This window comes from Myxine glutinosa, chromosome 4 (assembly GCF_964187855.1).
Source record: "Myxine glutinosa chromosome 4, kmMyxGlut1.1, whole genome shotgun sequence".
In the NCBI taxonomy this organism is placed as follows: Eukaryota; Metazoa; Chordata; class Myxini; order Myxiniformes; family Myxinidae; genus Myxine; species Myxine glutinosa.
The window spans coordinates 110,489,975-110,517,731 of NC_136264.1; the positions used below are offsets into that span (position 1 = coordinate 110,489,975).

The 27,757-nt window shown below is 41.2% G+C and overlaps 2 protein-coding genes across 2 annotated transcripts in view; one reads left to right on the forward strand and one right to left on the reverse strand.

Annotated features, from left to right (window-relative positions):
- The window catches only part of TMA16 (translation machinery associated 16 homolog), a 437,797-nt gene that overhangs the window by 83,710 nt on the left and 326,330 nt on the right, over positions 1-27,757 (forward strand). The gene's annotated exons all lie outside the window — the stretch shown is intronic.
- ANTXR1 (ANTXR cell adhesion molecule 1) overlaps positions 9,583-27,757 on the reverse strand; it is a 91,139-nt gene continuing 72,964 nt past the window's right edge. Inside the window, exons 11-18 of the mRNA XM_068113089.2 lie at positions 23,083-23,152; positions 22,588-22,666; positions 19,509-19,604; positions 19,313-19,354; positions 19,116-19,208; positions 17,978-18,142; positions 17,593-17,673; positions 9,583-11,644 (exon numbers count right to left, since the gene is read on the reverse strand). Coding sequence (XP_067969190.2) covers positions 11,207-11,644; positions 17,593-17,673; positions 17,978-18,142; positions 19,116-19,208; positions 19,313-19,354; positions 19,509-19,604; positions 22,588-22,666; positions 23,083-23,152 — 1,064 coding nt within the window. The 3' untranslated portion in view covers positions 9,583-11,206. The remainder of the gene's footprint in view (positions 11,645-17,592; positions 17,674-17,977; positions 18,143-19,115; positions 19,209-19,312; positions 19,355-19,508; positions 19,605-22,587; positions 22,667-23,082; positions 23,153-27,757) is intronic.

Below are 27,757 nucleotides of genomic sequence, written 5' to 3' on the forward strand. Positions count from 1 at the left end.
TACCTGAGCTGTTTTGTTTTAATAAAGCAACTTGGACGAATTCCGTCTTTGGTCGCGTCACTTCTTTAGACTCGTGTTGGAGCGCAGCTCCCTCATTGAAAAGTTAAATTCTCTGATCCGGATATCCTGTTCACAAACAGACAGACAGACAGACAGGGGTGAAACATAACCTCCATCCACCTTCCGTAGCGGAGGTAAAAATGAAAATCGTATTATTTTGCAAGGGATGTTGTCTCCGGTCTTCTTCTTCGTTCCTATACAGCACAAGGCTGTGGGGTAGCATCATTGGCTGAAGCATGAGGGCGTGGCTGTGTCGCTGATGTCCTGCTCTCTGCTGGTTTTGACAGGAATTTGGAATTTGTTGAATGCCGGCGATAACTCGCCCACTCTTCACAAAGGACACAGCGGGAACGTCGGCTCTAGTTTACATAGAATATAGTTAGCATGGCTCGACCTCCTCGTGAAAATGACTAATATTCCCGGAATTCCCCTCTATTTAATGGTAAGAATGCTCGAGAAGGTATTGAATATAAAAAAATATATATATATATATATATTGAGATGGAGCAGTCCCAGATAGGGAGGTGTCCCACATCCGCTGTCCCTGATATGAACTCGGATTGCCGCTGTCTTTCATGCACAGATTCATCCCATCTCGTCTTCAATTATAATCCTACCCTTCTTCCCACCCATTGTACACTGAGTCCTGTGATGAGGCAGTTGCTCTGAAACAACTTGCTTTCTCTTCCTGGAAGGCTAATCTGACCGAAGGCAATCTCAGTGCATTCCAAAATTCCACAACAACTGTGTGTGTCCACTCAGGACAGCAAGAAAACAACATCTGTCCAACCACAAGAATGAACTTTCATACTTGTCTCCCTCCTCTAAAACCTCGTGGCACCTTGTTATGTCTGCCTCTGTTGTATTCTCCCCTTCCCTCTCTTCAAATGGCACCACAGCTGACAAATGACAAATTTCCTGACAAAACTCCTCGTGAAAAGGCCGAATGCCTCAATTCTGTGTTTGGTTCCAAATATGTCCCTGCACCTGCACTGGACAGCAACAGCTCACGTCTCCTAAGAACCTGCTTTGCTGCTCTTGTAATCCTCTTTCTGCTCTTTTCACCCTATCATTTGCCCGAGGCAATCTTCCATCTGCTTAGAAGTCAGCCAACTTCACTGCCTTATATAAAAAGGTGCAAACACTGATCATCTTAACTACAGACATATTCGTTCACTTCCAATGATCAACAAGGCCATGGAATCCATCATCACATTTGACATGAAATCCTTCCTTTTCTCCAATATGGCCTCATCTCAGATCACGAATTTGGATTCAGACAAGGTCATTCTACCTTGGGCATGCTGCTTCTACTCTCCTAACAATGAATGGAGGCTCTCAATGTCAAGCATCAGATCAGGTCTGTCTCTCTGGACATATCTCAAGTTTTTGATCGTCTGGTACCCACCCTCCTCTCCAAACTCTCTGCCTGTGGCATCCAAGATCATCTCGACACATGGCTACGAACTTCCTCTACTCTCTTAGTCAATGTGTGGCTCTCAACAGAATCCTTTCATCTCTTCTCCCTGTCAAGGCTAAAGTTCTGGGCCCTGTGTTCCAAGGTTGTGTTCTGAGCCGTCATATTCCTCATCTTCATCAACGATCTCTCTGACTTCCTGGAAAATCCCCTTCATCGATTTGCTGATGATTCCACCATTTCTCGTGACAGGCCTCATATCTTTCAGATAGGCAGGCTGCAGCCGGAGAATTTCCCCTAGTCCAACCCCCTCTCTCCAGACCTTGACAAAATCACAACTCGGTCAAACACTTTGAATATGTCTTTCAATCCTGAAAAATCTCACACTCTCACTTACTATCGGAACGGACCGTCTGGGAAACCCTCCTATCCACTTCCTTAACACTCCTCTTAAAGAGGTTCAGTGACTCTTGAACTCCTGGGTCTATCAGCCATGATCTTCATGGGCAAACCACATTTCAAAGTTGACCTACAAAGGTAACCGCTGACTGGGTATCCTCCATTGCACAAAGTCCATCTTTGGCACACCTAAACTCCTATCCCACCTGCAAGGTTTTCATCCACAGCTTCATGGAGTACTACTGTCCCCTCTGGGCTGGCTCCCCTGCCTCATACCTTACCCAGCTTGATGCCATGGAAACGAAGGCCTTTAAGATTATTAGAATCTCACACAATGAAGCTGAGCCGATGGGCCTATCACTTTCCCATCGCAGATAGGTCGATGGTTTCTCTGTCTTCTACCAACTCATTCTGGTCTTGCATCCTCTGATATTTCTGTTGTCCTCCACAGATTTTGGCAGGTGCACACAGTACACCATCAAGCGTTTCACCCTTCTGGTGAAACTAAATAAATGCAGAATCACTACTTTTCCCCACTCATTTGTTCCTCTTTTTCCCTCCTGCGGCACCAAATCCTGCATTCTCTTCAATATCATTCTTCCCACTGGGTCTTCAAGCCAGTTGTTCATCACCATTTCAGATAATCACCCATCCAAAGCCATGATCTTTTCTACCCCCATTAACCCTCTCTCTCCCCGCCCACCACAAGCCCACCTCCTTCCAAATTCGACAATTTTTTCTTCCTGAGAGTTTACTTCTGTATTTTTTTTTTTGTGTGTGTACAAGACCGAGGCTCATGTAAGAGCTAACAATCATAAAAAAACAAACGTACACATAAAACATAATGAAGGGAGCGAGACAAGATGGGGAGAGAGAGGGAAGCACACAAGTACAACAGTAGAGAACAGGGACATCGGGAGGTCTGTGGGAGGGAGAGGGCTGGAGGGGAGGAAGCGGGGGAGGGAGGGGGGAGGGTGGGAGAGGTATAAAACACATTGACAGTGCTAGGACTTCCAGGAAAGAAGTCGGTGTTTTCAAAAAAGTGGATCTGGGGTGAATTAGCGGGGGTAAAAAATATCAAGGTTTTGGATGGGGGAAGATAGGAGATGGTGGTGAACAGCTATTTTAAACACCTGTTCTGTATTCATCGTGTCCACCAGCCGTGAATCCTCGCCGACCCTTCATACCTCCCCACATCTGTTATTTGTCCAAGTCTCCCTCTATCTTGTACTTCGACCCTGCTGTTGGTGTTTCCCCTCTCTTTCTGCTGTTCTTTTGCTTCTGCTGTGTCTTGATACCCTCTTCCACGAACTTTGACTTTAAATTCCAAAAAAAGTTCAGTACCCTGAGAGTCTAATTATTTTCCTTTTTTTTTGCAGAAGTTTTTCCGTGCCCTCAGAGGTTGTTTTTTTTTTTTTTTTTTTTACCACCTCTCCATTCTCCTTCTGCTTTCTGAGCCCTCTGACTGTACTTAGTGCCCTCAGAATCCCCACCTTGTTCAACTTTCTCAAATACATGATGCTTACCACACACCTCCCGTTTGCAAAAGTGCTTTCCTGAGGCTGTTCAATTCCACCTTTCCTTCTGGGGCTTCAAGCAAGCGATACACCACCATCTCATGTCATCCGCCACCCCTACCCACAATATATTCTGCCCCCCTTTATAACTCTACCCAACCCAAAGCTCTTACTTGCAGATTTCCTTCTTCCCTCTTTCTCTTCTTTGCCTTACTTGTCGTGTCCAGCCACTGCCCGACCTATCAGTGTTTTCCCATTTTACTTTTACTTTTTTTTCTTCTTCTTCCTCTCTCTCTCTCTCTCTGTATCTTTTTCTCTCTTTCTCCCATGAGACTAGATTATGTATATAAAAACAGGAGTGCACATACACATAAATGATGAAAACTCCTACTTTATACAATGAAGCCATGAAACAACACTGATGCAAAACCAACAAACAAGCATCTTTGAAACTTTATTAAAGTATAAATAAATAACAACAGAAAAAATGGCAAAAACAAGCGATCGTCTAATACAGATGGAAATTTGACACTGGAGATGGAAGCATCATGTTGTACCTTTAACCCCCAAAGCTGCAGAATCGTAATCAAACACAACAGAGCTCCACACAAATACAACCCAAGAAATACACGCACGTGGTATCAATTGAATTATGAATGAAACAATTCTATAAGTTAATCACTTGCTGAAGTCAAACCGATAATAGTTCCTGGTGGTACAACAGAATGTTAGATTGAATTCGAAGTGTATCCACAGTACCTTGTTGATGAAGTGTAAAAGTAATGTCTTCCGAGTATGGCAATACATCTCGGCCAATGTCAAACACCTTTAGACAGGAGAACAATTGCTCGTACCAGTGAATAATTTGCGCAAACTGAAAATTAAATGTTCAACATTTCCATAAATGTAACCTTGAAAACGGACACTATCCTAGTCTTTGAAAAAAGTCAAAAAAGTTTCAAAAAGTTTCAAAAAGTGCCTCTTGAAGGAACAAGAAGCATTTTCATAGATACGTTTCAAAGCTAGAACATGCAGTACAAAAGAACAAAATATACAGTTAAACAAAAAAAAAAACTCTCTTGTGAATCCAGCAAGATGAGGAAATTAGTGTTCTACAAAAATTTCATTAAGTTTTGAGACTGCATAGCAAATACGAGTATGAATTTAAATAATGCTGACACTTGTCTCATGATACAAAGTTATTTTGATAGAGTTTGGAAGAGGTTGACGATATATAATTGTACCATGTAGATTGCGAAAACTGGCATGACAGCTTAGAAAAGCAGCTCAAGAGCTTTTGAGCCTGGGTTTGAATGTGGAGCCAGCTACAAACTGTCACGCTCGTGTTTCATGTGCAGGGCGACACTTCCATGTGCATTCTGAACATTGGCGAAGGACCGAGCAGAAAGACCCATCTGCCAGCAGATCGTTGATGGACATTAAAGATCCCTCGGTGTCTTTCGCAGGCACCCTGAACAAATTCCAAATTCCTACCCTGGCTGACAACTGGGAAGGATGTGGCAAACAACCCAGCACGACCCTTGGTATGTTGATGTTGATGATAATGGTCTACCGTAAAAATTGCAAAAGCAATTTTGAAAGAAGATGGCAAATATTTTTGTGCAATAAACCTCGTCTGAAAGTGCACCGTCGGCTTTATTTTCTCCAAGAAAAGAATCATGGACTCATCGAGTTCCTTGAATGAAAATTTAAAACGTTATTCGGAAAAGGAAATACTGTCGTGTACACAAATCTTGTCTTCCTTCATTGCAAACGGTAGATCGATGGACCTATGCACGTCATGATATCCAAACGCAATTTTTACAGTTTAATCTGCAAACTATCACAAAAGTTTCTCCCAACTCGTTGTTGTGGACAAGAATGTACACAAACACTCTGCACATTTCCCTGATTCCATTAATCTTTTCCGGCACTCCAAAAGCAACACAAGTTTTATAAACAAAGTAGAGAAGTGTTCCTGCACTCTACTGCATGCTGGAAAAAAAATGTGTTAAAAGGCAACAACTATATCATCAAGTGCAAAGACTATTGGAAAAGTTAATGTTTTTGATAAGTCTCAAGTGAAAAAACAATTATTCAATCTCGATGAAGGTCTGCCGGCAGGCCTAGATAAAAAGTTTAAGTTTGACGCTGGCATTTCTGTAAATAATAAGCCAACAAGTTTATGGAACGACGAGGCAAAGCTAACACTGACTGCCATCTCATAGCAAAGCCTGCATTCTCCTTGCATCGCTTCACCATCTGCATTTTTTATTTTTTTTTGTATACAAGATCGAGGCTCGTGAAAGAGCTAACATCAATCGCAAAAAAAGACAAACGGACACACAAAACATACAATAAAGGGAGCGGGAGACAAGATGGGGAGAGAGAGAGGGAAGCACACAAGTACAACATCAGAGAACAGGGACATCAGGAGATCTGTGGGAGGGAGAGGGCTTGGGGGGAGGAGGCATGGGAAGGTGGAGGGGGGGGGGGGGTGTGGGAAAGGTATAAAACACATGGACACTGCTAAAACTTCCAGGAAAGAAAGAAGTCGGGGGATTTCCCCCCCAAAAAAGTGGATCTGGGGTGAATTAACAGGGGTAGAAAAGATCAAGGTTTTGGATGGGGGAAGATAAGATATGGTGGTGAAGAGCTGTTTTAAACACCTGGAGGGATGAGTGGGATTGAAGAGAGTGAGGGAGTTTGTTTCAGAGGCAGGAGAAAAGTGGAATGATGTTGTGTCCTGTGTGTGTAGAAGCGGTCGAACCTCGACACAGCTATGAACTGTGACCCTGGTGTACAAGTGGCGCTGCAATCTTCCCGTCAGCATCTTGTGAGGGGTGTGATGTCTAAGCAAGAAGATTGCACCCTCGAACATCTTCCAATTTCCCTCATGTTTCAGAAGTAAGTTTTCAGCTCAACTCTGACACACTGCAACGCTTTCGATACGCGGACCTCAACCATCTTCTCGTACGTTTTCACGACTTTCCCAAGCGCGGTTCCCAAGATCAATAGAGGGCGCAAGACAATCGCACGTTGCCAGCTTCAACTTGTTTATGCTCCCTGAAGATCCCATAACGACCGTTACATTACAAAACATTTCAAAGTCAAAAACCCAATCGCACTCGTATATCGCCTTCTATTAAAAAATAAAATTACACCTCTGTTTCTCTGCTCTTCACAAGGCACAAACCGGTCATTTCACAATGAAAGGCTTCGCTGCCCGCTTGACTTGTTAATGATGTTTTTGCCACAGTGATGGAAGGTAAGGCATTGTTTGGGATACCAAATGCCTCTCCACTTTGTCCATCGATTCATGATGGCCCTTTGTTTCATGATGTTATGAAAAAGTTCATCCATGACTCAATTAATCTGAATAAAAACGACTTCATTCTGGTTTCAATAATGATATTATAGTTACGAGAAGAAAGAAAATCAGAGTAGTTTAAGGCACAATGTCACACACCCCCTCACTCACATCCCTACCAACTCTACATAATATGCTCCAACCTGGCTATATGTTCCTGAATGTCCGCATGAGGGTTCTCTGGCTGATGGTAGAGCGGACGATTTGAAATGAATAATGTTCGGCATACTGAACAAAATGACTGAGGAGGGTGTGTATGTATGTATGTATGTACATATATATATATATATATATATATATATATATATATATATATATATATATATATATATATATACACATGGATATATATATATATATATATATATATATATATATATATATATATATATATATATATATATATATATATATATATATGTGTGTATATATATATATACACAAAGAATTAAGTTAAGCACCCCCCCCGTTTTTTTACAACCTCGCACATTACAAGTTTGTTGTCGTCAAAACAGTGTAATATACCCATGATATTGCTATATTTTCTGGAGAAGTGATATTATGGTCACATAAAAATATAACAATCATGCCGTTTTCAATATTTTATTCTGAATAATTTAAGGTGAAATTTTTTGGGAATTTTAGGCATATTTTCACCTCAATTTAAGTATGGAGCTATAGGTCCATCACGGACAGTGTGGATGACGTTTATGTTTTCTAACGTACAGTCATTGTTCTGAGAAGACCTCTAGCGATCTTTGCGTCAATAACGTGTGTAGGACCCACGTGATCGGATCACTGACTCAACCCTACGTCTCATAGACCCTGTAAGCCGTCGTATGCGTTGCTGTGGCAGGTTGTTCCATTCCCGATGTAATGCACGTTCCAATTCATCCAGATTGGCTATTGGAGGGACCATCTTCGCAATTTGTCGTCCCAACATGTCCCAAACGTGCTCGAGGGGGTTCAGGTCAGGACTGTACGCAGGCCAGGGGATGGTTGTCACAGCACCTTGGACCTGATAACTGTGCGAGGTAACCTCAACGGAGAGCGATATGCCGAGGAAATCCTGAATACCACCGTAATCCCGCACTTCGATGACCACACCCTCGCCAGCAGACCCATCTTCATGGATGACAACGCCAGGCCTCACCGTGCGAGACGCGTCCGAGCCTTGCTGGAGCAAGGTGCTGTGACAACCATCCCCTGGCCTGCGTACAGTCCTGACCTGAACCCCCTCGAGCACGTTTGGGACATGTTGGGACGACAAATTGCGAAGATGGTCCCTCCAATAGCCAATCTGGATGAATTGGAACGTGCATTACATCGGGAATGGAACAACCTGCCACAGCAACGCATACGACGGCTTACAAGGTCTATGAGACGTAGGGTTGAGTCAGTGATCCGATCACGTGGGTCCTACACACGTTATTGACGCAAAGATCGCTAGAGGTCTTCTCAGAACAATGACTGTACGTTAGAAAACATAAACGTCATCCACACTGTCCATGATGGACCTATAGCTCCATACTTAAATTGAGGTGAAAATATGCCTAAAATTCCCAAAAAATTTCACCTTAAATTATTCAGAATAAAATATTGAAAACGGCATGATTGTTATGTTTTTATGTGACCATAATATCACTTCTCCAGAAAATATAGCAATATCATGGGTATATTACACTGTTTTGACGACAACAAACTTGTAATGTGCGAGGTTGTAAAAAAACGGGGGGGGTGCTTAACTTAATTCTTTGTGTATATATATATATATATATATATATATATATATACACACACGGATATATATATATATATATATATATATATATATATATATATATATATATATATATATACATATATATATCCGTATGATGTAAATGGAAGTTATAAAAAGTGATGAAAAATGTAGAAACAGAATCGTGATGCTTTTATCGGTTACATCACCATGAAATAATTCAACGAGGGACAGTGCGTGACATTAACGAAACATTCTGCTTGTGATAATTGGCTCGTCTCAAATTGAAAGGGTTGCTGTTGCTGACCTCAATTGTAAATTTGATAGACTTTACCCCAAAATACATTATGTCAGACTGAAGATTGGTTACCAAAAGAAAATTATTCCTTACGTGAGAAACCGACTGTTACTCGTGTTTTAAATCTGGGAAAGTATTTTTTTTTCCATTCTGGTAAAAATTCAGCTGTTCCCACCTTCTTGTGAGGTTAGCAGGGGGAGGTTTTTCGCCCAAATCTTTCACAAACTGGCTGGCCAGGCCTGACATTCCGCTGAAGGCAATTTAAGCCTGTTAGGAATTTACTTTTTTAAGTGCACTCTAATAAAGGTTTGTGGGATTTAACTAATTTTAAAGAAGAATAGTAACCCTGATTCAAAATTTACACTGCAAACTATAAGTTGTGAGTCGTCTCTTGCCTCCGGAGTTGTGCTGTAGTTGATATTAAGATTCACTTTGCCTGTCAGAGAGATAAAATAAAATAAAAACCTTAGACAACTGCAAAGTCATTCCACCAAGAGGGAGCTGCAGGAATGGGGGATTGCAGGCCATTTATACTTCCAGATCGTTTCCATGACCACTGGCTCCACAGACGGGAAATGTGCCGAGCCACGTTGAAGCCTGTTGGTCACAATCCAGGAGCGTTCTCACACTTCCTACCTCGAAACCTCCTGTTGGTACTGCTGCTATTTTCCATTCATTCTTCTCCCAAGGCCTTTTCCATCATGTGTTTGGAAACAGGCTGGAAGTCAGGCAGTTGCACTTTCAGAGCTGTATTGTGAATGCTTAGAAAAGAATCAAGGCTTGAAGTTCTCAAAACTGTAATGTACTGGTTCACCAGACACTGCTGCACACAAGACTGGCACAGAATTCCAGCCACTTACACCCATCTGACGGCTTCACAGGAATGAGATGTGCATGACATTTATCATGTCACTGAAAAAAACAATTCTACCATTTCCAACAGATAAGAAGACAATAAAAAGAAATTACAAATCGTCGATTCTTCAGGATTTTAAAGAAGAAACTGTTCCAATCCTTCAGACAGACATGAAAGAGCAAGGGATTTCATTGGTCTGTTCATCCTCACCCCCAAACTCATTCCCCCCCACCTAAAGCAGCTCATGGAATGGGCAGCAGATCCCTCAAGGCTTCACACTCATCCAGTGAATTGGCTGTCGAACAGTGGGAAACAAGGCCGTTTTCAGCCTTAAAGTTTGGGGAGCAGAGCAAGGTGGCTAAAATTCTCCGAGGAAATAATAAAGCTGCTCACACACAAAAGGCACGGCCTCATGCCTTTAAGGGGCGAGGCCCACTCAGGGAGCCGCAACATCAATCACTAGATGAGCGATGAAGAGGAGCATGCAGGCCGGTCCACAGATAGGGGGTCGGGCCACCACCTTGTGAACAAGGCTGAGCCGCAAGTTTAACAGATGGGCCGTCATGAAGTGGGGGTGGGGGCGGTGGAGACAGCAGCGAGAAAAAAGGCAAAGAGAGAGTAACAGCGGGGCGGTTCTTCCATTGGCCTGAAATTATGTCCTTCCGCACTGATTAATGCTTTGTGCAACGTGTCCCAATGCCCATTAGAGGCGGCTTATATATGCATTGCGGCCCAAAGAGATGGGGGTGGAGGTGCGCTTAAGGCAAAACCTCCTCGAGCATCTTTGTGCAAGGCTGAGAGCAAGTCTTGCAACACCCAACAACGCGAGGCTTTGTCTTTCCACTTGCTATGGCCATTACAGCTTCAGTTACAAGAGTGGAGACCGCTCAACACTCAAACACACAAATTGAGTAAAATCGAGTCAAAGATGTGACGGCACAAAAAATTTCGAATCAACGGAACCAAATCAAAAATATATTCTGTTTCATCTCCCGTTTGAAAACATTCCCTGATGAAAAGGTTAAAAAACACTCCAGAAAACTGCAGGCATTCTAGTGTTATGCTTTCCCAAAGGAACACCTCAAACGTCATAATAATTTGTAGGTCCTATATCTACCTTGAAGTCATGCTGAGAAAGTCGGTGGGGTTTGTGCCCACTTCCTCATTATTCCATGAATTGTGTGGTGCGCAAAGGGTGAAACCAGAAAATCAAATCTCTCATCAGGCTATGACAGTTCAAAGTCTATCCTCATCCAGAAACATTGAAATTTATGTTAGCAGATTGAAATTATTCATTATTGAACTTACATAAAACGTATGCTTAAGGATGACATACAAACAATTATGCAATGGCATTTTTAAAGGGCCAGGCCAACATTGCATCAATGTGGACACATGGTTTAAGTTCTCTCATAATGGCACAATTTGCTCGTGGCTACATCGCATACATTATGGCTGACTCCAGCCACATTTTGTGCCTCTAATTTACCTGTGACATTCAATGCCTCTTCCCAGGAAAAGCGAACGGAGACATGAATCGACCTAATGTTAGGCCTGCATGTTTGGTACTGGAGGAGGGCGAGCAGGAGGGGGCAAACGTGATGATGGGGGTCCAGAAGGGGGTGGCACGTTTGGTGGGTGTGGCTTTGAAACCAATGAAGGGAGCTGTTTTGTTGGAGTGAATGGAATGATGGTTGATGTTGGCGAGGCAGGAACGAGTGATGGCAAAGGCCGCGTCGGAGTAGATGGAATGACGGCTGGAGAGGCCATCACAGGTGCCAACGGCAGAGGCAGCTTTGGATTTGGTGGTACTGCTGTAGGTGCTGGTGAACTCACAATCAGTGGATGGACAGGTTGTACTGGAGTGGGTGAAGCCATGGTGCCTGTTTGGCGAGGTGGTGTCTTTCTCAGACTCCCATTGGTCTGCAGTGTCTTTGAAGAAGGGCTATCATTGTTCTTTACCCTAGTGAAGTTGATGCATCGACCCTGGAAGAATTCAAATAAATATTAGGAGGATCAATTTTAAGGATAACATTCACAATGACAATATTTATGATAACCTAACCATAGTATCACATTTTCATAGATATGCCAAATTCAGCTTCATTTGAACTGGAAATCCAAAGTAAATTAGTGACATGAGTAACTTTGTGGCTGAACGTTAAAGTAGAAAAATACAAACATAGAGGCAAATACCCTTGGTGCTCACCTGGTAGAATAAACAGTATACTGCACTGACTAAAGGTATTTTTAAACTATTTCAATGGTTGCTAGAAGAATCATACTAACATAATCATAAGACTTTAAACAAACAAACAAAAAAGAAAACCTATTTGGGGGGGGGGGTGGGAGGGGAACCCCCTCTCCCTCCTCCATCCCCGTATATCACCTCAGACCCCAATTTTTCTAATGCCTTGAAAAAACATTGATATATCTCGGATAACGAAGTTTGTGGTGAAGTTTCATCGAAATCATGTGTGTCGTTTCAGAGAAGAAAGCAAATACCTATTTTGGGGGGGTCAAACCGGGACCCACTTTGATCCCGGTAGACCCCCTGAGAGCCTGATTTTTTTTGATGCCGTGAAAAAACTTTAGTCACAACACAACAAATATCATTTTTGCCAAATTTGGTCACAATCCCTTCAGTGGTTTCGGAGAAGAAGTTGCAAGTATTTACGGACGGACGGACGGACGGGCCATCGCATAAGCTTCCCTGAACTTCGTTCCAGGTGAGCTAAAAAGGAAGGTTGTTCAGTGAAATTATTACATTGTGGGAGAAAGACCAAGTACAACAATTAAACAAATTATCTAATGTCAGTCATTGTCCTTTTAACATTTCACATCAACCGAACATCAAAAGGTATATTTTATCATGTCACATGCAGGTATTTTGTCACGTTGTTCATTTTTCATTTTCGAAGTGATTGCATCTTATCTTGAGCTATATTTAATATTCAGGTTTTACCATTCTTATGTTCCACTATTCTGTTATTTTACCGTTTTGTTTATGCCTCCGACCTCAAAGGTGGCCTGAGGCATTATGTTTTCAGCTTGTCCATCAATCCGTCCATCCATACGTATGTATCGTATGTATGATGAAGTACGTCCGTCCATCCGCACTAAGCCTCGTTTTTCTCAGCAACCACATGTCCGATTGAGACGAAACTCTTTCAGGGTAGCAGTGACACCCATGCAGAATGTTTTTTAAAATGATAATTGTGACATCATAGGTCACGTGGTATGGCAGCCATTTTGGATTAAATGTAAATAATTAAAATTTTATTTCTCGGAAACCGCTGAATGGAAACTTTTTTAACTTGGCATATTATCAAGTACTCCCAATGGGGCACAAAGACATGATAATGATGACATCATCGGTAAAGAGGTATACCAGCCAAAAATGTTTTAATTGAATGCCTTATCCTAAAAATCTGAAATTGTTTGTATTTAAATATTAAATTTATGACATCATCGGTCACATGGTTCGGTAGCCATATCGGATTCAACCTAAAACCCTCTAGTGTAATATCAACTATAGAATCAAAGAATTGCTTTGGATGTACTCAGAATTTCATACTGTTGTTTTCTTGGCTGAGGAGCAAACTGCAGGAGAATAAATATCTCGGGCTCTTGGACAGATAAGGGTTATTGCATCATGCCACGTCAATGCTAGTAATAATAATAATAATAATAATAAAATAATGATAACAATAAACTTGCTATTAATTTGCAATAGGTCACTGGCTTTGACACCAATACTAATTTATATTATGGACCCTAGGCATCAAAAAGATACATACTGTATATCGAGCAAACTGTTTCAAATGGAGCCTCGCCACTATTAGCGCATTTAATTGCATCAGATGTGGCAATAAATGTGAATTGTTTCTCCCAGCTTGCTAGCTCAATGACAGAAGACGCCATTTGTATTTTTGCCGCCTCAATCTCTACCCCATTTAGAACGCCGTGGGGCACGGGCGACTTGCTAGTACTGTAATAATAATAAGAAGTTGCGAGTAACTATCAAGGCTTCCAACCAGTAACACCTCGAGCTGAAAGAAAAAAACCATAAGACATCTTCAAAGTTAACACTTTTGAAATCAGCTAAACTACAATCCTATAAAAAGCTTTTTTTCTTGTCAAAATAGAGATTCAGCTCATTTCTATTAGAGGATGCCAAGGAATGATTCACAGGGTATGGTCACAACTACAGTATTCCTATAATTGCTCGAACCTATAACCTACAAATACCCGTTTTCTGCATCGAAATCTATTGATTTCCTTATGTCGAAAAACGGTCATTTTTAAAAATTGCCCATGCCGAACACTCGATTTTACAGAAATACTTCTCCTCCATGAAGTCGGTGATGCATCTCAAGTTTTGTATTGATCGGTTCAGCATTTCGGAAGATCTGAAATCCCTATTTTAAAAAAAAAATTGGAAATCCCAGATGGCCATTAACCTTAACCAATCAGGTTCATTGAAGAACATGCATTAGAGCTGATGACTATGAACAATCTTCGGAAATTTCAAGTTTATAGGTGTAGCCGTCTCCCAGTAATAGGAGTGACAAAAGTTCGTGGAAAGAAAAGAAGAAGAAGCCAAATGAGAACAAATGAGTTCCAGCTTACAACTTGGAAGGCAAAAAACAGTCAAGGCCAGCTTCTGTCTGCTGTGATATCATTGGGTAGCCAACACGAAACCCAAAAGGTAGTTTCTTTCGTCATTTTAAAACTTTGCCAGGATTTCACCCCCAGACTAAACAAGCTCAATATGAGAATAAGAACACATGGGCCTGGAAACGCAAGCAAGAGCATGTGAACCAGGGCCAGTTGAACAAGAACAGCCAGATCCGGTCCATGTACAGCTCAGGCAGGGGATGTTGAACTCGATGTGCAGTTATGTTTTCGTCATGCAGACCATTCTCACAATGATACCGAGTCATTCATCAAATCAAATCTCATAGAATTGCGTGACTATCCTTTTTTGTTTCCATAGGTCGATAATTGTGAAACACAATATAATTTGGATATAAAATGTAAATTATATCATTCAAACACGATATATATTTTGCAATTTTTTTATTTTTATTTTGTTAAATTTTGTGCTCATATGTCCTTCATTATCTTACGTTATTGGAAGCTCCGAGTAGACTCAAGCCAATTTTTTAATTTTCAATAAAGTAGCAAAAGCAAATTGATGCAGGTTTCAATTACCGAATGGTTTACAGTAAAATCAAAAGCCTTAAATTTACATGAAAAGGCCAGGACTATTCAAAATGCTGGTGCAGTATAAGAATTGTGAAATTTGTCTACAATCTACCTTATCAGAATTCATGGAAGGGAATTGACAGGTATTTAAATTAGTGTCAGCTACAGAACACAACTTTGCTGTAAATACTATTTCAATTTTAAGAACACTCTGGTGCTCATCTTTCATTAATTCATCATTGCTAGGACAACTTTGCTGCTGGTACCGTGCCCACTCTTAAGCAGCACAAGGTGTGTGTATGTGTGTGTTGTTGGTTTTTATCTCCATTTGCAGGTTTCAGGAGGTGGAACAGAGTCCTCCCAGGACCGAAAGGATCCACCTCCTCTTCTGTAAGGGATCATGGTTCATGGACTAAGCTGTTCAAGTTTTTCAGAGTTTTGTTCCAAGGGCTCTTTTCAGGATCGTCTCCGAACCCCGGATTGCCTCCAGTTGTAGTTCATTTGTGGTAATATTCCCGGGGATGGTTTTTTTTAAATCTCAGTGAGGTTCTTCTTCATCATTACTGTTGCTCCAATTATCACTGGTACAATTTCGATGCTCTTCAGCTTCCAATATCTCTTGACTTCATTTTTGAGGTCCTGGTATTTGGTCATTTTCTTGGTTTCTGCATTGTTTAGGCCAAAATCATTGGGTACTTGCACTTCAATTAGCAACGCCTTCTTTTCTCTTTTCTGCGCAGGACTGGAGACCTATCCAGGATTGTGCCCAATAGCCAAGGAAACTGCTTCGACAGTCCTATGCATCGTTATGTTGCAAAAAGGAGTGCCATTCATAATCTTTTCTTTTTTTTGTACCTCAGTACTAAATCCCGTTTGAATTGCTTCGTTTTCTATGTTCATGCTCGATGGCATTATCGATATTGGGGGTTTGACAAGGAAGAATCGATTCAATTTTGGTGAAGATCCGGATCCAGATTCACCTCGTAGAATGTTTTAAGTGATTCTTCACCATTGGGAGAAAGGGCCAAAAACTATATATAGCATCATATTTCAAAACATTGTGGATGGGTTTGGATGAAGTTTGTGGACAGGTTGGGTGTATGACAAGGAAATGTTGCTTCAATTTTGTTGAAGATCCAGATCAGAGAATTTTAAAGTGATTCTTCACTGTTAAATGATAGGGCTAAAAACTTTTTATAGCACGATATCCCAAAAAGTTGTGGATGGATTCGGGCAAAACCTGGCGGATAAGTTGGGAATGTGTGACAAGGATAAATTGATTTGATTTTGGGGAAGATCCAATTTTCTGTTTAAGATTTAAAAAAATTTACAGCCTAGTTCATAGGGCAATGCCGTCTGGAACAGTGTTTGTCTGTACGTCCAGTGTATTGTGTATGTGTGTATGTATGTCCCTTCCTCTGGCCTTTTTGCTCGATGGCATTTTGCCTTCCGCTGGCCGCTAACCCTTTAAAATTCGTTTCCTCTGCAACCGTTGGTTCGACTGACACGAAATTTTCAACATAGGAGCACCTCCTCCTGTAGGATATTTTAATGATAATTATGACGTTAATTATGACTTGTTGGTACAAGCGCCATCTTGGAAAAACAGAAAAAAATTACACCTCCATATCTCCGAAACCGCTCCATGGAAAAATTGAAAGGTGGCTCATTGTAAAGTACTCCCCCCATGGGGTTCATAATGATGTCATAGGTTCCCTCGTTATGACGTCATAAATGAACAAGTAGAACGCTTGATCTGATCAAGATGAGATTTCTTCAGCATGATCTAGGGATAAATTTGTCAAGATAAATAAATTGATTACGTCATCGATCACGTGGTACAGCAGCCATATTTTTATGGCGTAGCCCGTAGGGCAATGCCATATGGAACAGCGTTTGTCTGTCCGTTCAGTGTATTGTGTATGTCCCTCACAAATGTCCACCAATCAGAGCAGAATATCTGGTCACATGACAAGGGGACCTCCACTCACCAGATCCAAGCCTGGCTGCACTGTTGTTAGACTATCGGTCTTGTTTATAAGTGATTGTTCACCATTGAGAAATGAGGCCAAAGACAATATACAGTAAAGCACAATATCACAAAACGTTGTGGATGGATTATGACAAAACTTGGTGGATGAGTTGGATAGATTACATGAACAAGCCGATTAGATTTTGCTTTCGGTCAGCAGATCCAGATCCGGCATATCAATGGAATACAAAACATAAACTGTTCAGCCTGGTGGAGGTATGTGCTCTAACCGAGTGCCATTCTAGTTTGATGATGTAATTAGTGCTAGAATATCATCCTAAGTTATATTTATTACACTGCTTAAGTGTGATATAAGATCATCAGGAAAACTCTTAAACCTGGATCATGTATCCAATAAATTAGATTTGATTATCAAGGATTTTGGGTCTTGCATATGTGTTTCCAACCAACGTGTGATGTTAAATTGTATAATCAATTTTTAAAAGTTTCATCAAGCCCAGTTTAATCATTACAAAAATCATTTTTTTTGTTTCAGGATAAAGTTAGTGAAGTATACTTATTTAGGAGGATCTCAAGAAGAAAGGAGATTTATTGGTAGTTAGAGAATTAGGGGGGTAAGGTCCAAAAATTATACCGTGGTCCATCACATAAATAACAGCAAAGCAGTTCGAAAGTTATAACGCTTAGCATCGTCATGCTTCTTTAAAAGCTTGGCATCTGGTTCTCATACCTGATCTCCTGGCTGGGGTCTCATCAAGGAAACTCGATCATAGCCCCGGCGAAACAGCATGCATAAGGCATCCAGCTTTCCCTGGAGAAGAATAGTGAGTGTGCAAGCCATCATGCTGAGAACTGCACACCCAAATGTCTGTCTTTCCAAGAAACACATTCATTCCTAATTTAACTCTTTCATTGTCTCTTGAACTATAACACCCTAGCAATATTGTCCTTCATTTGACCATCTATCTCTTTGCTGTATGATAAGCATTAAACCTCACGTGAATCTTATCCATTAGAATACAAGGCAAATCGATCATCAATCACAGCTGAAAAGGATGACTTTTGCTTCCTACGATTCTGAATGTAATGTACCATGCATGAGTGCATGAACTCACCTTGATGGGGGAGTACCACTTGTGTGTTGGAGCTGAGGAGGAGCGCGAGCCAAAAGAAGGTGGACGTAGAGTCTCGTACTCCTGCTCTGGCATCCGCACAACCGCATTTTTAGGCTTCTCCAGTTTAGCTCCTTCTTCTGTTGATCCTTTATCTCCCCATCGTACCTAGAGAGATGTGTTTGGTAGGTTTTTTAAAATATATTTTAACGTTTATGACATCAATATGGATTAAGATGAAGAGCTGAGATTAAGAAAAAAAAATTATTTTAAACAAAGATTAAAGATTATGGAAGAGCTTAATTCGTGTTTGCCTTATTAAGCATTCCCTTGAGATTTGATGAAATCAAAAATCATCAACAATATCGAATGACCATAAGGCCTGTACTGGAGTGTCTTATGGAGCCAACTCAAAACACCAGACTTGTCAGTCTGGCAAAAGTATCAGCCGGAAAGAAACTATTTCAATTTATACCTCGAGAACCATGCAGAGAAGAAGAAGAAGAATAACTTTATTTCGGCAGGTGCAAAAGCACAATGAATATATACATATTCAAGTAGAGTAGTGTTTGATGGAACAGTTGAGTAATGTAGAATTTTTAATGGTTTCACACTGCATGTGGTGCCCAACCAAACAGACATCGCTCAAACCACTTCCTGGCAAGACAGTTGGCCAATTGACAAAATGTGATTAAGATGAGATACCAGGAAGCTACAAGAGAAGATTATTTAGAGTGCTAAATGCAAAATGCAATTTTATATGACCATTTTATAATACCCAAATCTCCTATACATATGCATCAAGGAAGGTGAATTAATTGGGCAAAATAAAGTTGAGAAAAAGAAAGAGGAGTGTAGGAGAGAGAGAGAATGAAATGCAAAGCAACAATGGAAGAGGTAAAAGGGAAGGAATGATGGAAATAGATTGGTGTAAGGGGTGGGATAAATGGATTGTCAAAGAGAAGGAATAAAATTCCACCATTTTTCATTCGTAATAATGGCCCATGCCTTATTTTCTACTATTTAGTTACTACTATAATCAGGTGGTTGCTTTTATTTGTTTGCAAGATTTAAATCCATTACTCAGATATGGTGGATAGGCAAAAGTAGGAGAGTAATCATCACAGTGCAGAGCTCCCACCTCCATCCTCTTAATTCCTCCAACACCCCGGCCTCCATAGTATGAGGCATCGACAGTAGGCCATTTTTTCCTTGTCAACCCATCGTCATCTTCCTGCAGAAAGTAAAACAATTAAACAAACTCGACTCCTGAGAACATGTGGATGCTAAGACAAATCATAGTCCGTGTCTGTCTGTGCAGCCTCGAGCCAGACTTACATCATTGCTGTTATTGTCTTCTTGCTCCGGGTCTTTGATAACCTGATAAAGAAGGAAATGAAATTTTAGTTGCAATAAGAATGAATTGCACACAGGCTTTATCAACAAGTAAGATATTTTGGAGCCAGCTTCAAAAAGTGATGTACTACATATGTCCATTGTGGCAGTGCATTTGATGTCAAGCGTTTGTTCTTACCACGGTGCAGCACAGCGGCCAAAACCACCAGAGCAAAGTGAGCACAAGGAGAATAAGAAGTATGAGCAGCGCCAAGGCCAGGATTTTCCCATCAGCCTGACAATGACATACAAACAATGAACATAAATATACTGAGTGATGCTGTCTCATCTATGTCCCATTATATTTGGGGGTTTATTAATTTGCATCAACACAGAAGAAAGCTTTAATGTTCTACTGAGATTTGTACTAAATCCCTGAGCAAGTGACATCAAGATTAAAGGATTTATCAGAGGATGTTAAAATAATTAAATACACTTGATCATCAACTTAGAAGAAGCAGCCTGGTGTTGGCTTTGCGGTTAGGGTGCCGGCTTGGGATCTTAGGATCCTGAGTTCAAATCCCGGTCGATCGCTGAATTAGCGCCAGGGGGGTTCACTCAGCCTGTCATCCTTCCGAGGTCGGCAAATTGAGTACCAGCTTGCTGGGATGAATGATCCCGGTGTGTACCCTGATTTAGAATAGGTACACTGTATCCCTGCGCATCGAAAGGGGCGACTAAGGGTTGGTGTCAGGAAGGGCATCCGGCCTTAAAAACATTGCCTCAAAAAGGGAACCATGATTGTCATAGGGCCCGCAAGGCTAATCCCTGCTCTAGCAGGGAAAATTGCCTTAAAATGATCATTAATTCATTCATTCATTCATCAACTTAGAAGAAGAATTGTCAACATAAGAAGAAGAATTGGTTATATTTTAACAACTTTCTCTCCATACAAAAAGTGACGCCAAAAAGCAGGTGATCTGAAAAATAAAAGGGAAATGGAAGTTATATGACTTAAACAGTTAAGTGCTGATATCTATTCCATAACTTACAGAAAGTTAATGCGAAACTTTGAAATGTTTCGGAAACTCGTGCAAAGGCATGTTTGCATAATACATGCAGTGTATATACAGGAGGGAAAAAATTGGGAATTTTTTTCTGGGAAAATTTGGGAAAATTTTGAAAAAAATTCAAACTGAATTGGGAAAAAAAATTGGGAAGAAGGAATATAAGATGGGAGGCCAAGAGAGAAAATAATGGTTGTGAGTGCAAGGGAGGGCAGTACGAAAAAAAAAAAGGACAATAGGAGGGAAATTTGAGTGAAACTTTGCACTACTTTTTGCACATGTCGCATGCAGATGGCCTCTTATTTGGTATGCCAGGATGTGAAATAATTACATATGTCCGTGTGAAAGTGCAAAGAGAAGTTTGGATAACACGCTGCTTCAATTTAGTGACATGTGAATTTCATCTGGAAAATCTGTACCAGAAGATAAAATGCAAACAAATGCTGGCATGAAGAGAAAATGTTGGCTGCACGTGGAGGAAAAAGAGTGCCGCATATACAGTTGTGGCCAAACATATTGGCACCGGTGCACCTTTTTCAAATAACTCACAATTTTCTCTAAAAAATTAGTTTAAATTGACAAAAGTATTTGGGCTCCACAATTCTTTATTTCATTTTAATGTTACAAAACCTTTGTTTTTGATTCAGAACTTAATATATCATTTTAAATCAGAAAATAAAAAGAAATAACATTGACAAAATTATTGACACCATAGACTTAATATTTGGTAGCACAGCCTTTGGACAAAATAACTTCAGTCAAGTGCTTCCGATAGCCAAGAATGAGTTTCCTACACCTCTCTACTGGCAGTTTGGCTCACTCTTCTTGTGCAAACTGCTCCAGTTCTCCCAGATATGAAGGGTGCCTTCTCCCAACTGCTGTTTTCAGATCTTCCCGCAGGTGTTTAATGGGATTTAGATTTGGATTCATTGCTGGCCACTTCAGAACAGTCCAGTGTTTTGTCTTGAACCATTCCTGTGTACTTTTTGAAGTGTGTTTGGGGTCATTGTCCTTCCTGCTGCTAGACCCATGACCTTCGACGGAGACCCAGCTTTCTGACACTCGGTTGAACATTGCCCTCCAAAATGCCTTGCTAATCTCCTGATTTCATGATACCATGCACACATTCAAGGCACCCAGTGCCAGAGGCAGCACAGCAACCCCAAAACATCACTAAACCTCCTCCATGTTTGACTGTAGGGGAAGGTGTACTTTTCTTTGAAGGCTTCATCTTGTTTTCTGCAAACATAGAGATGATGTGCTTCACCAGAAAGCTTTAATTTGGTCTAATCTGTCCACAGGACATTCTCCCGGAAGGATTTTGGCTTGTTCAGGTGTGTGTTGGAAAACTCCAGTCAGGTTTTCTTATGTCTCTCTCTCAGCAATGGGGTCCTCTTGGGTCTCCAACCAAGGAACCCCCTTTCTTTGAGTTGGTGACGGCTGGTGGGAGTTGAAACTGTCGTGCCTTGTGTCTGAAGGTCAGCTTGAATCTGTTTGGCAGTTGATTGAGGCGCTTTCTCCACCATTCGAACAATGCTTCGCTGCAATCTTCGATCAAGTTTTCTCTTGTGGCCACGTCCAGGGATGTCGGCTACAGTGCCATGGGCCTTAAACTTCCTGATAATATTGCGTATGGTGGACACAGGAACATCAAGGTCATGGAGATGGACTTGTCGCCTTGAGATTGTCCATGCTTGGCTACAATCTTGTGTCCGACCTCCTCAGACAATTCTCTTGTTTTCTTTATTTCTCCATGCTCATTGCGATCCACACAGTGACAGTGACAATGACTCCTTTTCTCCATTCAAACTGGTTCAATGAGTGATTTTTATATTGCAGGCACCTGCAATTCACCACAGGTTAGTTAAATTCCAAAGTAAAGGAGAATCACCTGCTTGAAATCTAATTATTTCTAACAACTTCTAAAAGGTGCCAATAATATTGTCCGGGACATTTTAGGATTTCTGTGTGGAATAAGCTAAGATTTAGTAATTTTTTCAGTTTTTTTTGTTTTGTTCCACCGCAAACCAAAAAAATACATATGTGGACACCAAAATATTTTTTTATTTCAACAATTTTCTGCAAGAAATGATGCATTATTTGAAAAAAGTGCAAGGGTGCCAATATTTTTGGCCACGACAGTATATGTGAGGCTCTAAAGTTATAAAGCTTAGAGGGCTGGAAAATGCAGAGATGCAAGTGGACACTCACGCAGTGTGTTGCTGTTATGGTCACAGAGCTGGAGATGAAGGTCAGACCATCGTTCATGCTGACCTGCAGTAAAACCTGCCTGAAGGCCGAGAGAGGTCAAAGCTTTTGCTTCACTTTGTCATCAGTGCAGACTCAACAGATTAATCATTAGCAACAATTCATTCAATCACCATGATGCAATCATTTCCTATTGCAAGTTCACTATCAAAGACGTGTGTGTGTGTGTGTGTGTGTGTGTGTGTGTGTGTGTGTGTGTGTGTGTGTGCGTGCGTGCGTGTGTGTGTGTGTGTGTGTGTACTGCAAACACTGACATAACTTTCCGAGGTCACTTCTTTATCATGCCTACTAAGCTGAGTTTCTTCACGTGAACATGACATCTTTCACATCGAGCCATTTGCCTGCATCCCAAGTAGGAGCAACATTTCACGCGAGTGTGCAGAGACAAGTATTGGGAAATGATGCCTCTTGGGCCAGTATGCTTTCATAAGCACTTACTCTGTTATGTTTGCCAGGACAGGAGCAGGACACAATAGGTACGTGTCTGTAATTTTCAAAGGCTTTACACCTGCCAGACAGAAGGGAAAATAATGAGAATACAAACAACAAATAATAACACTTAATGATGTCAATACATGCCAAAAATCGCATCCACTCCCATGCACTGCAAACTTTTCCACCAAGGTCTCTCTTTCATAGTCTTTCTCAAGACAAGCGCACAATAGCACTTCTACTTCACCCAATCCATTTGGAATTGGTAGTGCAAAAGAAGAATCCATTCTTGTATTCTGAAGGCGATGGAATTAAAATGTCTGGCTTGATTTCCAAAAAGAAAAAGAAAAAGACTTTTCACTGCATCTTCTATTCCGCAAATCCACATTGCACTCACAGACCCTGTGGCCTAGCAATCCAATGAAAGCTGGCTTTGTGTGGTGTTCAATGCAAATGAAAAGGGTTCACCAGATGCATAATAACGTCTTTGAAAAAAGTGAATGACGAATTCTCAAAAGTGCAATGGAGGAGAGAACTGAATTACAATCAGAGTAATAATTGATTGTGTTTTGTGAGCATCTTTTGAAGGTTCCTCTGCCCTCCCCCCCCCCCCCCCCTCTCCTTTTTATCAAGGAGTGTGCAGGGAACAGAAAAAGTTGCAGCGTGGCAAAGGAAGAGGAGGAGGAGGAGGGGAGGCTGGGAAGGTAGGGGCGACAGGGAATCTTTGGTGAAAAAGGCTAAAGGCAAAGAAAGTAGAACAAGGCTGCTATTGTCCCTGCCCCTCAGCTGGAGAGCAGAGCCTCCCCACAACTGACTACCGCATAAGAATTATTTAGGTTGGAATAAGGGTGTGGTTTGTGTTTGTGTGTGCGCAGTGCACATCCCCTCTGGATTTCGCCAGCTTCCGTTCATCCCGAAGACTACTTTCCCTCTCTCACGTTATAATTGTACCGTATCAAGTCAGAAAATCCCTCCCAGGAAGTACTTGTAATATATAACTTCGAGAGGTGTTTTAGCAGGATGTCATTTGAAATGGTGACACTTGTTCAATTTTACGCAAGCTAATTATAATGCACATCTTGGTGTTAAGAAAGGGGATCAGCCGAAGTGCAAATGCAAAACGAAATTCCCCATTAACACAATCTACCGTTTCCAAATCCAGAACACACACACACACACACACACACACACACACACACACACACACACACACACACACACACACACACACACACGTCAACAAAATATTTCATTACACGTTGAGTTGTTTCCTTGTAGTGATATCCCAAACTAGCAGAGATATTAGAAGCCAAAACATGTACGCCGCTCTCTCCTCGCGCTCTCATTTATGTTAGTTTGTTACTTCCGCCAACGCAGGTGGACGGACGTTAGGTTTTCATCCTTGTCTGTCTGTCTGTTTGTTTGTCTGTCTGTCTGTCTGGTCTGTTTGTCTGCGAGCAGGATATCTCAAAAGGTAAGGGATAAGTGATTCTTCACCATTGAGAGATGGCTCCAAAACGATATAAAGCATGATGGTTGAAAAAGTTGTCGAGAACTTGTGACAAAACTCGGTGGATGAGTTGGTTAGGTGACAAGAACAAGTAATGAGATTTTGGTTCAGGTCCGAATCCAGATCCGGTCTATCAGTGGGATACAAAACGTAAACCGTTCAGCTTGGCGGAGGTACGCGCTCTACCGAGTGGCCTTCTAGTTTACCTTTGTAATTCCACAAACATGCTCATTCATGAGCATTTACTTTTTATTTACATGTATTTTCCCTTCCTGCACCATTGCCAAAGCTATTCTGGCTCGACCGAACTTCAGTAGGGAGAGGTTCTGAACTTCTTGTTGCAGATGAGGCCTTCCGTTTCTTCTATAGGATTATGGTATACCAGGCGCATATTTCACAAGCCGAACAAGGACATTAGGAGACATCAATGTGCATTTACATGAATTGCAAGAACATTCAGAGGTAAGGCTCAAATCAATGTCGTAGGCAGGATTTGAACATGGGACAATATGAATTGTGTATCGCTGATATGGGAACGAGGCCAGGTCCTCAAACAGACCAATTTTAATTTGCCCCCTTTCTCGATCTCCATCCCATTCCCTTCCTCCCCCTGTTGGGGGTGTGTGTGAGTATATGCCACATTCATGTGTGTTTTGGACGCTGCTTTGCATAAGGGTGCGTGCGCGCGTGTTGTTGTGCCACATGTGCGCTGTGACATGCTGTCTTGTGCTTGCTGGTTAAATAAAAATGGCGGCCCTTTCTGTGTCTGCAGAATCTATGATCTGAATAAAGTTATTTCTGGACAGCCCACAGATAGAAACTTTTTTCTCTCTCGTTTTCTCTCTCCTCTCTCTCTCTCTCCTCTCTCTCTCTCCTCTCTCTCTCTCTCCTCTCTCTCTCCTCTCTCTCTCCTCTCTCCTCTCTCTCTCCTCTCTCTCTCCGCTCTCTCTCCTCTCTCTCCTCTCTCTCTCCTCTCTCCCCTCTCTCTCTCCTCTCTCTCCTCTCTCTCTCCTCTCTCTCTCCCTTCTAAATGAAATAGATATGACTGACTGAAAGGCTAACTTTATAACTGTTTTCTTTTTAAATACTATGCAAATTTTAACACTCTCAAGCATATGAAAGAATGTAGATTACTCAACATGATGTGCTTTCCAATTGAGGAAGCTCCATGACGAACCAGTGATATCGAAGCTCCATATGATGCCTCAATTGAGGGATTAGCTCAAAAGTTAAAATTTGTAGTCATATCTCATTTACATTAAAGTGATAAAAAACAGTTCAGTGGTGAGTATAATATAATTATTCTGTGCAATATCAATCAAGGGATCCATCAGTCCACAACTTAATTCTTTGAATGAATCAACCACTCCAAGTTCTTCATATGACATCCAAACAAGCATAATTCTCCATTGTGTCTCACAAACTAAGGTCGATCAAGCAATCGAACCTTTAAATGATGAAGTAGTGCACCTGCCGGACATGCAATGAAGAATAAACATAACCGAAACAGATAAAAAGAGAATTCATCAATTTTCCCTACTTGTTACTGATTATTCTGTGTCTCTCCACAAATATTCTGTCTGCCAAGTGTCACTCCAATCTTGGACAAGAAGTTGTAGTTTACATCAATAATTCCATTTCTTACTGTCATTTCTTACTGCTCTCACCTCTCCAAATCTCCAGGAGTACCTTTGGGTGTGATTACCCCTCCACAACTACCTCCAGTTTGGCTGCTTGCTGTACCATCATACAAATAGTGATGACTCTATTTACATATATTGTATATCTCAGTTTCTCTCCATATACAGTATATACAGTCACGTGAAAAAGTAAGTACACCCCACGAAAAGTTTTGACTTTTTCAACATATTTCAACATACAGCTATTTGATCTTCATTTCAACAATATTGATAGATAAAGGTGATATAATATAACAAATATCATGAAACATTTACATTTTGTAGTCCATTGTATAATTGAAATAAACATAAATGAAAATTTCGCATGTGGAAAAAGTAAGTACACCCCATGAAATGTTTTTTAAATCTTTTTAACATATGTGGACATATCAATATTTGATCTTCATTTAAACAGTATCTACAGATAAACGTGATCTAATTGAACAAAAAAAATGAATGAAAAATTGACTTTGCAATAATTTATTCAACAAAAAATTAACAGAGATGCCATTTCCTTCTGTGGAAAAAGTAAGTACACCCTTGGCTCTAATAGGTGGTATTTCCCCTTTGGCAGAAACAACCTCAAGTAGGCGTTTCTTATAACTGTCTACCAGTCTCTGACATCGACTGGGAGAAATTTTTGCCCACTCCTCCATGCAGAATTCTTTCAGCTGTGCGATGTTTGAGGGGTTTCTTGCATGCATAGCTCGTTTCAAATCCCCCCACAACATCTCGATGGGATTTAGATCTGAGCTTTGACTTGGCCATTCCAGAACCCTCCATTTCTTTCTTTTCAGCCATTCCTTGGTGGATTTACTGGTATGTAAATTGTACCCTCATTGTCATGTTGCAAGGTCTACCTTCGGTTGAGCTTCAACTTGCCGACAGATGGCCTCACATTATCCTCAAGCACCCTCTGATACAATGAAGAATTCGGATTCTTGGATTCTATGATGGTGAGCTGCCCAGGCCCTGATGCAGCAAAGCTGCCCCAAACCATAATATTTCCACAACCATGTTTTACAGTTGGTATCAGGTTCTTGTGGTCAAATGCTGTCTTTGGTTTTCGCCAAACATGTCTTCTGGTACTCTGGCCAAATAGCTCTACCTTTGACTCATCTGTCCAGAGCACATTGTTCCAGAAGTGCTGGTCTTTGCCTAGGTGTTCATTGGCAAACTTTAGTCTTGCCCTGATGTTCTTTCTGGACAGCAAAGGTTTCCTCCTGGCACACCTCCCATGTAGATCAAATTTGTCCAGCCTCTTTCTAATGGTAGACTCGTGCACTTTGACATCAACAGTGGCAAGAGCGACCTGTAGGTCCCGTGATGACATTCTGGGGTTCTTAGAGACTTCTTTCAGCATCTTGCGGTCTGCTCTCGGGCTGAACTTGCTGGGGCGGCCTGGCCTGAACAAGTTGGCAGTTGTTTGGAATCTTCTCCACTTGTAGATGATCTTCCGGACAGTCGAATGATTGATTTCAAATTGTTTGGA